The 15,871-nt window shown below is 53.3% G+C and overlaps 2 protein-coding genes across 3 annotated transcripts in view; both read right to left on the minus strand.

Annotated features, from left to right (window-relative positions):
* LMX1A (LIM homeobox transcription factor 1 alpha) overlaps positions 1-1,714 on the minus strand; it is a 44,000-nt gene extending 42,286 nt beyond the window's left edge. Inside the window, exons 1-2 of the mRNA XM_064664286.1 lie at positions 1,567-1,714; positions 788-974 (exon numbers count right to left, since the gene is read on the minus strand). Coding sequence (XP_064520356.1) covers positions 788-974; positions 1,567-1,642 — 263 coding nt within the window. The 5' untranslated portion in view covers positions 1,643-1,714. The remainder of the gene's footprint in view (positions 1-787; positions 975-1,566) is intronic.
* Positions 1,715-9,444: 7,730 nt separating this feature from the next.
* Positions 9,445-15,871, minus strand: part of RXRG (retinoid X receptor gamma) — a 48,004-nt gene continuing 41,577 nt past the window's right edge. For both annotated transcript variants that reach the window (XM_064664303.1, XM_064664304.1), the window contains 6 exons: positions 13,655-13,815; positions 12,800-12,929; positions 11,931-12,063; positions 11,088-11,179; positions 10,639-10,744; positions 9,445-9,895 (listed from right to left, as the gene is read on the minus strand). In XM_064664303.1, coding sequence (XP_064520373.1) covers positions 9,748-9,895; positions 10,639-10,744; positions 11,088-11,179; positions 11,931-12,063; positions 12,800-12,929; positions 13,655-13,815 — 770 coding nt within the window. In that variant the 3' untranslated portion in view covers positions 9,445-9,747. The remainder of the gene's footprint in view (positions 9,896-10,638; positions 10,745-11,087; positions 11,180-11,930; positions 12,064-12,799; positions 12,930-13,654; positions 13,816-15,871) is intronic.

The following is a 15,871-nucleotide window of genomic DNA, read 5'->3' on the forward strand; positions in this document are numbered from 1 at the left end:
CCAGCCGGGGAGCGGGGTCCAGAAAGGACGGCAAGAGCGGGATGAGCAGGAAAAAACGAAAGCAGCTGCAGGAGAGGAAAGACTCCGCGGCCTTCTCCCCATTCCCACTGGAACGGGTTTTCTTTAAAAAAAGGACAAATAAATTTTCTCACTGTCTTTCCCCCCAGCCCCACACTTGCCAAAGGGGGAGAGTCGGGGCTGGAAGCTTTAACCACTTCCATCCAAATTTCCTCTCCATCGTAGACCCGGGCACAGGCAAGGGCCCTGTGTGACAGTCAACATTCTGAATTCAGCAGGGCCTTCCTTAGTTCCTGCCGAGTGCCTCAGTTTCCCCATCTGACCCAGGAGGGAACAACAGCATTTCCCTGCCTGTAAGGATATTAGGAAAATACCCTTGTCCAGGACTAGGTCAGGGAGGATATAACGTTCCTCCTCTAGACACTCAGCAGGAAAATAAAGCCAGAGGAGATAGGAAAACACTTGGCTCCATCCCTGGGTAGACCTGGGGTTTCCATGGCTCTCACAGGCTCCTGACAAAACATTCCTCAGCTCCCAAGGCACAACCCAAGCACAACAAAACACCTCCAAAGAGGGGAGAACCAGGGTGCACCAAAACTGCAGGGGAGAACCACAACTCGCTGTGCAGCACAGTAAGGGCTGACACCTCTTGGGACACACAGGGCAGGGGAAGTGGGGAGCAGCGATGGGACACCAGTCTCCCCACCCCGTCAGCAGGACACTGGGAGCAGAGAAAGGGGGGGCTCTCCAGGGGCGGAGGGACCCTTACTTCTCGTAGTCCAGCTTGCAGTAGAGCTTCTTGTCGCGGTAGAAGCAGGTGGTCTGCAGGGGCTCCTTGCAGGACGCGCACTGGACGCACTGCTCGTGCCACAGGCTGTCGTTCAGGCGCAGCAAGAACCGGTCCGAAATCACTCGCTGACACCCTTCACACACCGACTTGGGGGTCGCGGCTCTGCCTGTGGGGAAAGACCCGGGGGTTGGTATGGGTGGAAGGAAAGGCAGCCGGAGAAACGGGCTGGGCGAGGGACGGATGGGGGGGGTCCCGCGGCTTTCGCTTCCCCCGCCCAGGCTGGTGGGTCGCGGGGGGACAGGGGAGTGCGAGGAGCCGCTGCGGGATCCACGGGGGACCTGTGCCTTAGGGCAGCTCCGAGGGGGGCACGCCGCCCCCAATTTCGTTCCTCTCGGAAAAGCGGCAGCGGCGCCGCGGCTCAGAGAGACGGCGATTGTTTCAAACCGATATTAAAACGAAGATAAAAAGAAAAAGTAAATTATTTATTGTTAGATACGAAGGAAAGGCCTTCGCTACGTGGGGGTTAGGAGGGCACACAATTTAATGCCATCGCGGAACGAACCGGGCGCGGGGAAGGCGGGCGCCGGGCGCACTCCCCGGGAGAAGGTAGCGGCGCCGGGCAGGGCTGCGGGCAGGAACGAGCTGGTGAAAGCTGTCCCCGGGCCTCCCGGACCCCGGCGCCCATCGTTCGGGCCCGCTCGGCCGTGCCCCGCCCTAGGGGGGGTCCCCGGGAGCGCAAGTGTGGTACCCCGACTTACCCAGCAGAGAGGAGAAAGGGGCCGCGGGATCCAGGGCGCTCTGCAAACTCTCCTCCATCTTCAGCCCGTCCAGCATGGTGGGGAGACGGGCCGGGCGAGGGGCCGCGCCGCCCGCCTGCCAACACAGCCCGGACACACCGCGCTCAGCCCGGCCACCGGCCCCGCCGCCCCCGGTCGGGGCTTCGCGGCCGCCCGCCCGCTCCCCAGCGCCCCGCTCCCTCCTCCCTCCGAACGGGAGAACCCCCCGGGCCCCCGCTCCGGCTGCGCAGCCGCTGTCCCGGGCGGGGTCGCAGCGGCCCCCCAGCCCCGCGGCCCCGACGTGCGGGGCGACCGGAGCCGTGTCCCCCGCGGCCGCGGGACGGGAGGATACGGGGCTGCCGTCGGCGGGACTCGGCCGCTTACCTGGGGCGGCCCGGGCGGTGCCTTCCTACGGGGAGCTGGCGGGAGAGGAGTCCGCTCCTGGGGGGTCTTGTGGAGGGCCCTCCCTCCCTGGGCTGTCCCGTCCCCCCCCGCCTCCCCGCCGCCGGGGCTGCTCGGGCTGCGGAGCAAGGCGCGACGCCCTGGACGGCTCCGGAGCGGAGCTCACCAACCTGCGGGGAAGCGCCCGTCCGACTGCTGCCAAGGCACATTTCCTGGAGCTGATACCTCCCTGCTCGACCCCCACCCCCTGCCCTGCCCTGCCCTCCCCTCCCCACTCCACCCCACCCCACTCGGAATAAGTTTCCTCCCCGCTTTCCTACCTGGCTGCAGGCACTGGCCCTGCCACGCCTCGAGGGGCCGGCGGCGCTTCCCGGCTTCGGGGTGTACGGCCCAGCCGCCCCGGCCCCGCTTTACTCCCTGGCTTTTTTTCCTTCTTTTCCTTGAAAGCCAAAAAGACGAAAAGAAAAAAAATAAAAGGTAGAGGGTGGTGCCCCACCACAGCGTCTCTCCCGGTAATGAAAGCAGCTGGACTTAACTCCCCTTTCCAGGAGAAGCCCAGGCCGGGAGTTTTTGGGGAAAGCTGGTGCTCTGCCCGGGGCGGTCTCCGGTGAGGATGCGCTCCCCCGCGCCGCGCATCGCCCCGGGCGCCCCGCTCCCGCTGCTCCGGAGTGTTTAAGGAAAAGGAGTGTTGCGAGGAGGAAAAAAATAACAAAAAAACCCAAAGCCGGAGAGCTGCCCCGCAGGGCTCGTCGCCGGTGATCGCTGGCGCCGAGCAGGGCTCGGTCCGCTCCGGGCGCCGGTACCGCGGGGGGAGGCGGCCCCTGGGAAGCGGCGCTCCGGCTCCGCCAAACCGCATCGGTTTCGGGGAGGGGAAACCCGCGGAGGAAAGATCCCGCCCGGACGGGGAAGCTGGAACTTGCAGCCTTCCCGTAGTCCCGGCGCTTTCCCATCCTGCTCAGCTCTCCCCTTCTCTCCTGCCTGAGGGAATTCGCTGTTTTTCGGGGAGTTTCACGGCTCCGCAGCCCGGGGCCGCCCGCTGCGGGGCTGGGGCCGCGTACCTGCCGCTGCCAGAGCAGCCTGGGCAAGGGACAGCGGCTTCCCCGGCACGGAGGACGGCTGGGTCTCCCGTCTCCGGCTGGCGAGCGGGGACACGGCTGCAGAGCTGTGAGGGACCCGCTATAGGATAGTGGAGGATGGGAGGTTTTTAGGGGCCTCACCTCCTGTGTTTCCCGGTGACCTTGGTACCAGGGGCAGGAGCACTCCCAGCCCCTCCGTGGGGCATCCTCGTCACCAAGTGTTCCCCTCACACAGGTGACGTGGGTGATGTTGGGACCCAAGGTCATGTCATTTGGGAATTTGTTAGAAGGAGAGAGGCCACAAGTTAACACAGGTACCTCACCACCCTGCCAAAATCCCGTGGGAGTTGGAAACAGTCCTGAGGCTGTGTATCCCAGTATAACTACACTTGGGCAGGAGAGCATTGGTACCATCAGAGCTCATCCTGAAACAGCTCTGATCCCTCACACCCAGGAAGGCTGAGCTGCAGCTGGGAGGCACTGGGCTCTGACGCCTCCATCTTTGGCTCTCTGGAAGGTCTCTGAGCAGCTCCAGCCAAGTTTTTGGGTAGCCAGATCCATTGGACCCACCTTGCCAAGACACCAGCCCAGCAAGGACTGCAGCAGGAGCTCCAAGCACTGCATGCTGCTCATCCTGCCTGTGCAAACCAGCTGTGCAGGGCAGTAGATTTTCCTTACACAGCCAGAGGAGGTCAGCCCTGTGGGGTGGGAATACCATCCATCAGCACTGCTAAAAACTGTCTCTGTGCAGGACACCTTGCTTATAGCCTCATACCACCCACCCAATTTCCTCTGATCAGAGATGCAGGAGCAGCTGGGAGGGAAGTGGTTCCTTCCTAGATGTTACCACCCCATGGTGTTGTTCCTCTTCCTCCTTCTCCTCCATGTGAGGAGGGGTCTGGAGACTGCCTTACCTTGGAGCTCTCGTGCACAATTCCCAGCTCGGTCTGTGAAGGATCAGGTTTGACGACTGAGCCAACAGTGCAACACTGAGGAGGCTGCAGCAGAGTGTTGCTGCTCGTGATTTACACATCCACCAGTTTCCACACGTCACAGGTACTGGAGCCCTCCTGGCCTAGTGCAAAGGATGGTCACCAGGTGAGCCAGTAAAACACGCAAGAAGTACGATCCAAGTCCCCTCGCTCCCAAAGCACACCTTCACCACGGGCAACTGGCCTTACAAAAGATGGGAGGGTGTTTCAGGCAGCTCACTGCAGCCTCTGAGGACCAGGGTTTCTATGATTAGTTCACCAGGGGCTGAATTAGGTGCAGCAGCCCACAATAGCAGCTGAAGGGAATTAAGCCAGAGGAGAAGCAGGACTAGGCTTTCTCCTTCTAGCTGTAGGGTCTGCAGGCAGCCAGGTGTTGCAAAATCTGGGTGGTCTGGGAAAACTGCATTAGGCAGAAGCTGTCAACCAAATTAACAAGGCCACAGCACTGGTAGAGGGGCTGCACATCTTCCCCAGCCATCACCCCGCTGGGGCTGCCCAGCTGTCACGTTTTGTGCTGGTCCCCACTGTTCACTGCTGGAAGGAGATCAGCAGCACTCAGCTCCCAGGGCAGGTATCCACAGTCACAGCACCTGACACGGCTCCAGACAGCAGCAGCCAGATCCCTCCTCCAACATCACCTTAACTCTGCCCAGTGAAGCAGATGCAGAACCACACTGGGGCAGGGAGGGCTGAACCCAGAAGCAGGCACAAAGGAGACCAGGGAAGAAGGTGGCTCGGAGCCACCTCCCCTAGGACAGGAGTCAGTGGGCCAGCTAGCCAGCATCATGCAGGTGCCTTTAATGCCTGAAGCCAGCTTGACCCAGAAGACAAACACCTGTCCAGCACCAGAGATATCCCTCTACACCACTCATCCCTGAAAGGACCACACCTCCCTCTCCTTCTGCCGCCCTCACAGCCCTTTATAGGCATCAGCTGCTGCACACCCAGCTGGGCTGGCCAGCCTGGCAGAGAGGCAAGCCAGAAACCAGCCCACATCCACAATGCTGTCAAATAGGTGATAAAATCCTCTCCTTTCCCCACTGAAATCCCCCAAACTAAGCATGTCTCAGGTAGAGTTAATTGCACAGAGGGCATAAGGAGAGAGGTATGGAATAGCAGCTGTTGGCCTTGCTTAGTTATAGGTTGGTCCTTGTCCACTAATGCTGATAAATACCTGGGGGGTTATCAGGGCTTCCCTGTCATGCTTTCCACCCCGATGTACCTTGCCATGGAATAAAAGCCATCATCCCCCGAAAGAGGATACACACACTGCTTCCCATTGCCATCAGCAGCTCTGGGGAGCCCCATTCTCATCAGTTTAATTCGTCCTCTTCCTCTAACTCCTCGTGCCCTCTAGTGCTCCAGGAGGTACCAGGTCAGCACAGTCTCCCCAGCCTCCCAGCTGAGTCTTTGATGGAACAGCAGAGACAAAGGAGGGACAGAGAAGGCACGAGCAGAGAAACCAGGCAGCAAAGAGAGCATCTCAGGGGAGCTCAGGTGTGGTGGTGAAGGCAGGCCAGGGTCCAGTTCAGGCAAGAGGTCATGGAGGAAAGTCCAGTGGTGGTGCCCCTTGGTTCAGAGTCACAACATCAGTGTCTGAAAGTCGTGTCAGGTCTGTAGGATTGCCCTTGAATCACTAAAGTCAACAGGGAGCACAGAGCTGAACTGAACACAAACCAGCTCAAACTTTTATAGCTTGGGATTTATTTTTTTATTCCCAGTCCAGAAGTGCTGTTGTTGGACTTAAGCAGAAACTGAAGCAGCCACTACAGAACCCAAAACAGGGCAGGAAAACACACCAACTTGATTTCTGGGTGAGAAACAAATCCAGCTTAGCACAAACAATAGAGTTGAAGGGTTTTCCATTTCCCAAGGGCCTCATCATAAGTGGCTAAACCTACTATTTTTTGAAGCCCCCTCCACAGAGCACTGCAGAGCGAGCAGCTCAGAATTAATAAATGCTTTGGCATATTTGGCCTGTGTACCAAAACAAAGCTTGTCCATGGTGGGGGGGACCCGCTGCTAACTCAGGAAGCCCATGAGATGTAGAAAATGGTAGGAAAGAGAAGACAGCCTTGCACCAGTCATTCCCAGAGCCTGGTTTATTTATTAATCCCAGAGCAAGGAAAAAAATGTCCGAGCTGAATCTGACACTATGAGAGGTTTCATGGGGTAACCAATGACTGGCTATTCAGACAAAGTTGTGGCAAGACCCAGCAAGAAGAATCTGACAAGAAAAAAAATCGGGGGAGATAGGAGGAGCCAGGTTTCAGTAGGAAGGGCAGGTAACTGGACCCTGTTACACTTTGCTCATTACAGCTGAACAGTGGCTGATGCCTGGATTTTGAAGGCACCCTCATGGCATAGGTCTGCAAGGAAAAACAATCACATTAGAAGGGACCTAAACTTTGCTCTTTCTTGATTTTTCGAGTTCTTCAGTGCTATTTTTTTAATAATTTGTGCAGCTGTAACTCCAGACAAGCTAGGACTGAACATACATGCAAGGAGGGAAGTTTTTCTTGGCTTATTCCATTATGGTGATTTCTACTATTTTATGAAAATTAGGTTTTTGCAGGGCTGCAGATTGAGGAAGCTCCAGCCATGCTAAGCTACTGTTCTTCTGCAGCAACTCATCCTGAAGAAAAAACACAACAGTGAGTTTCTACTAACTGCTCAGGGATTAGTTGCTCAGGGTTTCCACAGGGACTCACCCCTATGCTTTGCAAGGCTTGGGGAAGCACAGCTCTTGGACAGCACTTTGACACCACCGTGCAGAGGCCCACACATGAATGAGGAATCGATGGTTAGGACCAAATCCAGGACATGACATCAAACCTCAGGTTCCCAATGACTGCAGATGGAGCTCAGCTGTTGGATGACTCGTTTCCTCTGCACAGGACGCTTGTCTGCTAGTGACACTTCCAGTGGTCTCTTATTCACAGAAGCCACACTCTGTGTCACGGTCTCTGCCTTGCCAGACACAGGGTGGGGGAGCATGTGGCGGGGTGTGTTAAGCAGATGATCAAGCCTACAATTTTTAAAAAAAAACCCCACACTAGTCATCTTTAGAAACAGCACGAAGCCATGCTCAAACTGCAACATGGAAACCTTGTGGCCCAGAGCCCATTTTTCCAGAGTCTCGAGCCAGACTGCTAAGAGTGAAGGTGTCTAGGAGCCACAAATGGTCACTTAGAGACTTCCTTCCCCAGCCTTGGTTATCATATCCCATCACTTCCAAATTCAAAAAAGTGACTGTTGATATTGTAGGCAGTGGGCTGAGATCAGCATCAAGATATGTGAGGGAATGGCTCATGAGGCTTAGCAAGCTCTCCTTGCACTCACTGCAGTGACATGTGCAGTGCCATCTGGGATATGTGCTGATCTCACTACTCTGTCCAGTTTATTTTTCGCTGTTTCTCATGCACTGAGCTGTTCTGCCAACGTGGAATATCAGGAACTCTAAATCCCTCATCACAGACTCAAATTAAGCCACCAGGAGGCATCACACTGTGTTAAACCTCCATCAGAGAGGGTTGAGCTTGGCCCAAAGCACTTACGGATGTTTTGGCCAAACTAAACTCCACCCTTGCAGCTCCATGTCAACACTTGTGATCACAGCCACAGTAACTGAGTGCTGAGAACAGCCTGTGAGCTCCTGAAAGAGGCAGCACTACTGGGGTGGAAGCATCCTGTCCTCTCCAGGGCCAAAGCACACCCTGAATTACCACTGAGAGCTGCAGGGCTCCAAAATAGCACTTGGACACCACCTTAGCAAGAGATCTGCTGCAGGCACGAAGACCCTCAGGTTTTCCTCCACATATTTCAAAAAAAACCCATGAATGCCACAGGGTTTGTCTCCAGACAGTGGCATCAGCTCCTGCAGCCCTTCTATCACTAAAGCCTGCTGATGTCAATCAACTTCCTTGATTTAAACCATCAAACCAGAGAGCAGGGAGGTCAGGAAAACCTCAGGGCTTTATAATCAGAAAAGAAACCCAACCCAGCCAGCTGGAGACCAGCTTTTAGAAGCTCACAGCTCTTAAAGGGGGAAGCCTGAGCAGCCCAGGCTGGAGGTGACCACTTGCTTTGTCTCACCAGCAGTGTGGTGTGGTACCGTCCCAGCACAGCCTCTGTGCAGCATCTCAAACTCTAGCAATAGTTTTACAAGGAGCAAGCTGAGTATTTGCTGTCTTTTAAATACCTCCCTGTTAATGGAAAATTATAATTTCAATTAAAAATAGCCCTTTGGCCAATGCTTTTCACTTCTTTCTAAATTCTCTCTGGATTTTTTTCAGTGTCACCAGGAAAAGAAAAAAATTAAAGAGTTTTCATAATTTTGGGGTTTTCCTCCTTTTTTTTTTTTTTTTCCCCCCCCTCCTGCTCTTTTAATCCTCTTTTCCCTCCTCGCAGTGAAATACCGGAGAATGAATCATATCCCCGCGGGGGGAGTTTTAACAAAATGTTTCATTTTTATCCTTCTTCCTTTCCTGTTGTCCCTCCTGCTCTCCCTGGAAGTTGCCCGAGTCGCCAGGCGGCAGCGCTGCAATCTGTCAGGCGGACAGACGAAGCGCGGCTGCATCTCACCGCTCTGTCTGCTGAGAGGGTCAGGAGGGGCAGATCACTTAACACTACACCTGTTTTATGAATAATAATACAGACAGTTTCGCTGGGTTCCTGGGAGGACATTTTCCCACCAGGATAAGCTCCGCATATTGAACAAATTAATGTCTTTAACTCGTTTGACTCGGGTTAGCTCGGCTGCAACGGGAAGCTCCAGTGGTGCCATTGGAGCAGGGGAAAGACCAGGGAGACCTGTGAGGATCGTTTGTTAGAGTGTGTTGTGCTTTCTTTCCCCACAGGTTTCAATTATGAAACTGTGAAATTATAAATTTGGGGTCGAGGAACCTGTTTCCAGTGCAAAAATATGGGGAAAAAAAAAAAAAAAGCCTGAGAATGGGGATCCACGAAGCTTCAGGAAAATGTAAGTTATCCATGAGCAAAAGGTTTGGTTCAACCCAAAATACTCCACCAGGACCAAAATGAAACACATCAGTTCTTTTGTCAGTGGCTGGATGAGCTCAGAAAACAAACAAACAACAACAAAAAACCACATTAAAAAACTACTTTTAAAATTACTTTAAAAATTCAAATAATTCAAAGAGTTTCTTCTTAAGATGGTGGAATGAAACATTTTCATTAAAAGCAGCAAGTTTCTCCAGGTCTTTCCTTAGTAGGAGTAAGAAGAATCAATACCTGTCCTCTCTTGGCCAGAGAGGACTGTGCCTATCAGCACAAGGAGTTATATCCCCAGTGACATTCCTGCCCTGATTTGGTCCCTCAGCCCCATCCCAACTGGACCTCTGACTGCAGCAAAAGAGGGCACTGCTCTGCCAGCTCACATTGTTTTATTTGTTTTGTTGACTTTTATTGAGAATGAAAAAATAATTTAAAGCAATTATCTGTACAGGGGGACAAGGGAATGGTTAGCTGGGCAGAAGACCTGTGACCCACCCCTGGACAGGCCAGAGAGGGTTAGAGGGGGTGATTTACAGCTGTACAAAACCACAACAATCCCACTGAGGAGGACAGGAGGGTGAAGGACATCTCTGGAGCTCTCGCAGGCTCAGAGAAGAAGGGCAGGAGGTTGTGCAGGGACAGGGGGGCCAAGGGCTGGCCAGAGAGGGGCCAGACCCTCAAGTGACTTGGAGGGGTGTCTCCAGCATCTCCATGAGAAAGGTGTCGATGGGGGTGTCCCCAATCAGCTTGAAGAAGAAGAGGTGCTCCAGGCACTTCAGTCCGATGGACCGCAGCGCCGGCAGACGCAGAAGGAGTTTGGCAAACCTGTAAGTGAACAGAGTCAGAGGCACGATGGAGGCACTGGCCACCCTCTCCCACCTATTTCCAGGCCTGAGCCAGCCCAAATTCTCCTCAAAAATGCTTTGGGGCGTTCCCAGTCTTAGACTCCCCTATGCTTTCAAGGTAAGCATTTGTTTCCATATGTGTGGAGGGAATATGCATCTTTCCAAAACAGAATAGCATTTTTAGAACTTAAAAAAAAAGGAAAAAAAAAGAAAAAGAAGATACATCCAGATTCTCCCTCCAAGACTTGAACATCTTAACATCTTGCAAGACTTACATCTCCATGGTGCCATTTAAATCTGTCTTCAAATACCCCCAGACTCCGAGAGGGAGCACAGCCCCTCAGCAGTGCCGCTGCCAGTCATTGCCTCCCATTTGGAAGCGCAGCTGGAAGGGGGTGCAGCTGGCAGCCCGTTCCCTCTCCCCACGGCTCACAGCGCTCTGTGGTGACAGCGAGAGCCAAAAATCGCAGAGGACGCTGCGGCTGCATCGTTGACTGGCAGCGGTGGGGACAGACCCAGCTGCCGGCGCTTCGAGAGCTCGGCCAGCAGAGGGTAGGATTGGATTGGAAAGCAAGAAAATTCCATCTCGCCAGCACCCTGAAGGCTCGAGATTAGGGCACTGTGGCTCAGGCAGAGCTAGCACAGACACGCTGCCTCAGCCTCCTCTTTCCAGGGTGGGTATGGTGCTGCCCTGCGCTGCCTGCCTTGCCCGGGGGCACTCACCGCCCTGGCTGCTCGGGGTACTTCTGCTTCGTGTAGGCTTCCAGCGTGGCATACACCTTCTCCCTCAGTGACTCCACTTCTGAGGGGCTGGATAAACCCTTGGCATCTGGGAGAAAGGGAGAAAATACAGGTGGGGAAGAAATCCCTGCAGAGAGGACCTTTCCACTGCCAGCAGAGTGATTGGGTGGATGGGTGGGAGAGGACTTGGCCTCTCTTTAATCATGTACCCAGGGACTGGGACAAATCCTGGTCTAGTGGAAGGTGTCCCTGCCTATGGAGGGGGTTGCAATGAGATGATCTTTAAGGTCCCTTCCAACCCACACCATTCTAGGATTCTATGAAATCCATCTGCAGTTCTGATGCTCACTGTCACAGCCCTCCTGCTTGTGACCTGCCATGGCCCAGAGGGAGTGCACATTACCTGGCACTGGCCTGGGCCTCAGACTTACCTGGGTTAAACAGGACAATGGCTCGCAGGCACCCCAGCTCCGACTTATCCATCTGCATGTCCTTCATTTTGGACACCAGCTCTGTCAAAACCCTGCATGTGGGGGACATGGGCGGGCACACGATCAGAGACGGGTACAGACAGCAAGGCTGGAGACTGAACAGCATCTGGGACAGGCACTGAGAATACTCCCCAATTCCTCTCTGCAGGAAGAGGCAGCTCTGAGGGACAGCCATGTCCCACTCTGCTGTTCTACATGTGCAGCAACAGCATCCAGGGACCTGAGTGTCAAATTCGCTCCTGTTCTCACTTTGCTCAGCATGTGGCCTCTGTGCTCTGTTTGGACTATGGAGAACAATTTGCACTCACTTGAGGAAAACCACATGGGTTTTCTCCACTTTTTACTGTGCAAAACGTGGGCACTATCCCTACATATGCTAGTTGTGTAAGAGTGGTAAGTTAGAGTCCTGCCAGACAGAGAGCAGGCATGGCACGGACAGTACACGTGCAGTTGTTACATGACCAAGTTGAGGTTTAAGGCTTTGCCACCAAAAGCTCTTGGTGATCAATTTTAGATCTAGATACAGCTACAGCAAAATCTTGAAAGAGGAGCATTCCTCCCCCTGCACACCCAACCAGAGATCTGCTTCTGCAGCTGCAAATCCCTTTCCAACGTGCCTTCACCTCGTTCTTGTTTTTTTCAGTCCGTGAAGCATCCCCTCCTCATTCTAAGCTACTTCTGCCCCAAATCACCCCAGTTTGCTCTAGTTCTCTTCACGGATGTTTCCCTTTCAGAGGGGAGGACAGAGCCAGCCTGGCCACCACTGCTAGGGGATGACAATACCTGTCGAAGATGGAGCCCACCCCAGCGCTGTGGGCACTGCTGCGGTGCACGTGCAAGCCTGTGGCCAGGAGGATGCCATCCTGCACCGACACGGAGCGATGGGAGAAAGAGGCAATGAGCAGCTCATTCCAGCCTAGAAGAGGAGGTGTGCAGGACACATGAGGCAGTTCAGCCAAAAATCATGATCCACGTGGAACAGGAGAGCTGGTTTCTCCCTGCTGGCTTCAGATTCACCTCACAGAGAGATGGAACCCCAGGTACCAACTGCACCCTTGCCAACACTGCAAGGGGTGGCAAACCCCTTGGAAGCATTTGGACAATGCTCTCGGGCACATGGTGGGATGTGGTCCTGTGTAGGGCAAGGAATAGGACTTTGATGATCCTTGTGGATCTCTTCCTACTCAGGATTTTCTAGGATTCTATGATCTGTACCAGCAGCAAGAAGATTCAGAAATAGGCTCAAAGGGAGGAAAAAATAAAACCAGAGAAGATCTTGGGTTTTCCTCCTAAAAATCTATTCCTAGCATCAGCAACCCCATTACATCATTTGGCACATTACACACTAACGTGCCTCACTCATAGTAAGTTCTGCAGTTACAAGAACTGCATCAACCAGACACATTTTTTTGCTCTCCCCCAGTGCTCCATGTCTGCATGAAGAGGGGAACAAGCAACAGCTTCCACTGCCCCATCCACAACCTCTGCCAACCACTCACTGTGGCTCGGGATGGGTTGCTTGCCCTGTGACGGCAGCAATGGATCAGCTCAGGATTTCACATTAGCCACCCAGCCTGGCTGGATGGCACAGAGCCCAGAGAAGGGACAGGGGTACTGGGAACAGCTCCATAGGCCACAGGTGGAGACACTACCTGCCCGGAGGAGAATGACTTGGTCTTCCAGCGTCAGGTCAGAGAAGTGGGGGATTCGCTTGGCCCACTCGACGAGTGTGAAGAGCTGCTTGTCAGCTGCGTGGCATATGTTTGTGACAGGGTCATTTGTCTAATTAAGAGCAACATCAAAAGGAAAAGAACAGAGGAAAAGAGGAGAATTTGTCAGTGAAAAATCTCTGCTAACCACTATCTGCACTGCACAGTGTATCAGATTGAGTTAACGATACTCAAAGCCACAAGTAGAAGGATCAAACTGCCAATAATCTCAGCTGTGTGCTGTTGGGAGGAGGAGATATTTGTTACTACTATCCCCTCTACAGCCAGCCAAATCAGCTGGTTGCCAGACTTTTCTGTTTGCTTGCTGCTCTTTGCAAAGCAAGTCCTGCATGGCGGGCTGCAGTCCTGCTCCCCAGGGCATATCTAAAAGCAATCAAGCAGCCTCTGAACAGGCATGAGCAGCAGCTTTATTGAAACCAGTAAAACCACAGCAGTAAACCTGCTGTGTCCAGCTCCATTCCACTCTTGGGCAAACAGTGTCCAGGGGCATGCAACTGTGGAAGCCAGCACAGGGCTCAGACTCTCCAACATCCAGCCATTGCCCTATCTACTCATTGAAATTAAAGGGAACTGGGAAAAAATGCTTGGAAAATAATGTATAGGCTGTTTTCTAGTTGTCATTCAGAGTAGATTCAAAAGAAAAATTGTTGGTGATTTTTAAGCGGCGTGAAGCAAAAACCCCTTGCAAAATGCTGGCTGTTCACATGGAGTTTGTCTGTTCAAATCACACCTCAGAGTCTCTCAACTCAAGCTGCAAGTGATGTTAGTGCCCCTTACCGAGCTCTCTGTGGTCATGTCATTGTATGCCTCTGTCTTGGGTTCCACTGCCAGCTCAGCTTCCAGGATCCTCTCCACAGGCATGTCCTCGCTGCCATTGCTCGTGGACTCGGCCTCATTCTCGCTCCGCTCCCTGCTCCTCTGCCTCTCCTCCTGCACAGCTGTGGGACAGAAACATGGCTCCACATCCACAGCAACACTTACCTGCCCACAGTGGGTCCACTTTCCTCTGGGAGAAGGGATGAGAAAAGCCCACAGGAGGGGGAGAACAGAAAATAAATGGATATTGCAGATGTACAACCAATAAAATGGCTGTTCCCGCACCAATAACTTTGAGGCTGCCTCCAGATTTGACAAAGGTCAAATCACAAAGGTTGTGATTTCCAAGGTATGAAGCTCCAGAAGAGAGAGGAGTTGATACCTCCAGGTGGCAGCCTGGACTCAGCTGTCAGTAGGTGCTGGAGGAAGCAGGAGGAACCCAGCACTTAAGCACAGGTTTGCTGTGCTCCCAGTGTGCTTCAAACAGTCCCACAGCAGTCAGAGCATCCAGCAGCAGGGCTAGACAGTCCCTCACCCCCAGCTAGATCCACACACACTGCTTGTTTTGTTCCTCAGTGAAATCCTACACAGCCTGGCCCAGCCCTGGTGTCACCTTTCCATCTACCACCTCTCCTACTAATGCTCCCCACTAGAAAGTTCCTAAGCACCTCAGTGCCCTAACACCTTCTCTCTCTCCTCCCACCTCCATACATTTTCCAAAATATCTGCTGACTGACGGCACAGAATCATGAAATTGTCTCCAGATCTCAGCTATTAACTCCCAGGGCTGTTGTGTGTGTGTAAGACAGGTCACTACAGGACATGTGTATGTTTTATGCTAAGTCTTGTGTGCAATAGAAGTCTTGGATGTACATTTTCATTGGAGGAATCTCAAAGGGAAATAAGAAAATCCTGCTTAAAAAAAAGAAGTGACCAGCAGGAATCATATTGGTTTAGCTCATTGCTGGGGGGAAACATCCCAAAACTGGTCCTGCTATCATCACTTGCCTGTGTGAGTAGGAGCCCAGAGTGCCTTGCATCAGCCTTGCCTTATCCTGGCTTATCATAGGGTGCTTTAAGGGAAGGGCCAAACCATGGGAGGTTCCTCAGCACTCATGACAGCTTTTCAATGCTCAGCACTTTCCTGTGTGTGTTCCAGCTGGGAGAATGCTTCCCAGCACTGCCCAGCTGCTGCGGTACTGGCAGCACCCAAGGAGATGGATCAGTGGGACATCCAGTTTGGTGCTTGTGAGGGAGGGCAACACAGGACACATGTATGTGCCAGCCAGCTGGGGGAAGCGTTTGTCCTCTTTAGGGTAATGGATATGAAGAAGCTATGGAAGTGCTTCTAAAGTCGCCAAATCTTAGTGGAAGAAAGAACATGGCAAGGAAATACCAGCCCCATCACTCAGCCTCTGAACTCAAACTGCAGTCTGTCCCCAGTTTCTGCAGCTCCCGAAAAGCCCCTGTGATTGCTACAGCCAAACTCCCATGGGATCCATCAAGATCCTGGGATTGAAATTTTCACTCTCTGCAAAGGGAAGTTGCATTGACACCCTGGTTCTCTGAACCATTTTGTACTCAGCTGGAAGGGAGAGCTATGCCTGGGATTAGGTTTTTGATTCCAGCTTGGCATTTCACAGTCCCCCACTTCCCTGAGTGCTTGAGGCAGCACAGCTTTGATGATACTACAGGGAACAGGATGAGGCTCAGTTCATGTCCAGTGTTACAGATACTTCCCCAGGCTCTGCCCTGCATAGTCGAAGCTCCTGCACAGGGAGCAGCTTGCATGTTCCACAGGGGGACACGTGGCCTCCAAAATGGACAGCCACACTGCCTGCTAACACTCAATCCTGGAGGCAGCACAGGAAAAAATGAGCTTAAGCACTGTGCTAGTTTTCACTACCTAACTTGGCATCTGTTGGTATAATTTGGGAGACAACCCAGACTAGCAGTCCCTGCTCCACCCAGAAGGGAGAGCTAGCTGCAGGGGACAGAGGTGGACAGCCATGCAGTTGGGATTGCCTTTCCCTGCAGCAGAGACTCACTTGGTGGCTTTTACAAAGATCTTCATACTCTCCAGAGCTGGGTGGGAGAGAGGCAGGGCTTACAGGACCCACCACAGACACATCACCCTCAGCAGCTCTTGGAGGCTTCCTTCAAGTCAGTACAAAGTCC

Source organism: Pseudopipra pipra, chromosome 9 (genome assembly GCF_036250125.1).
Source record: "Pseudopipra pipra isolate bDixPip1 chromosome 9, bDixPip1.hap1, whole genome shotgun sequence".
Taxonomy (NCBI): Eukaryota; Metazoa; Chordata; class Aves; order Passeriformes; family Pipridae; genus Pseudopipra; species Pseudopipra pipra.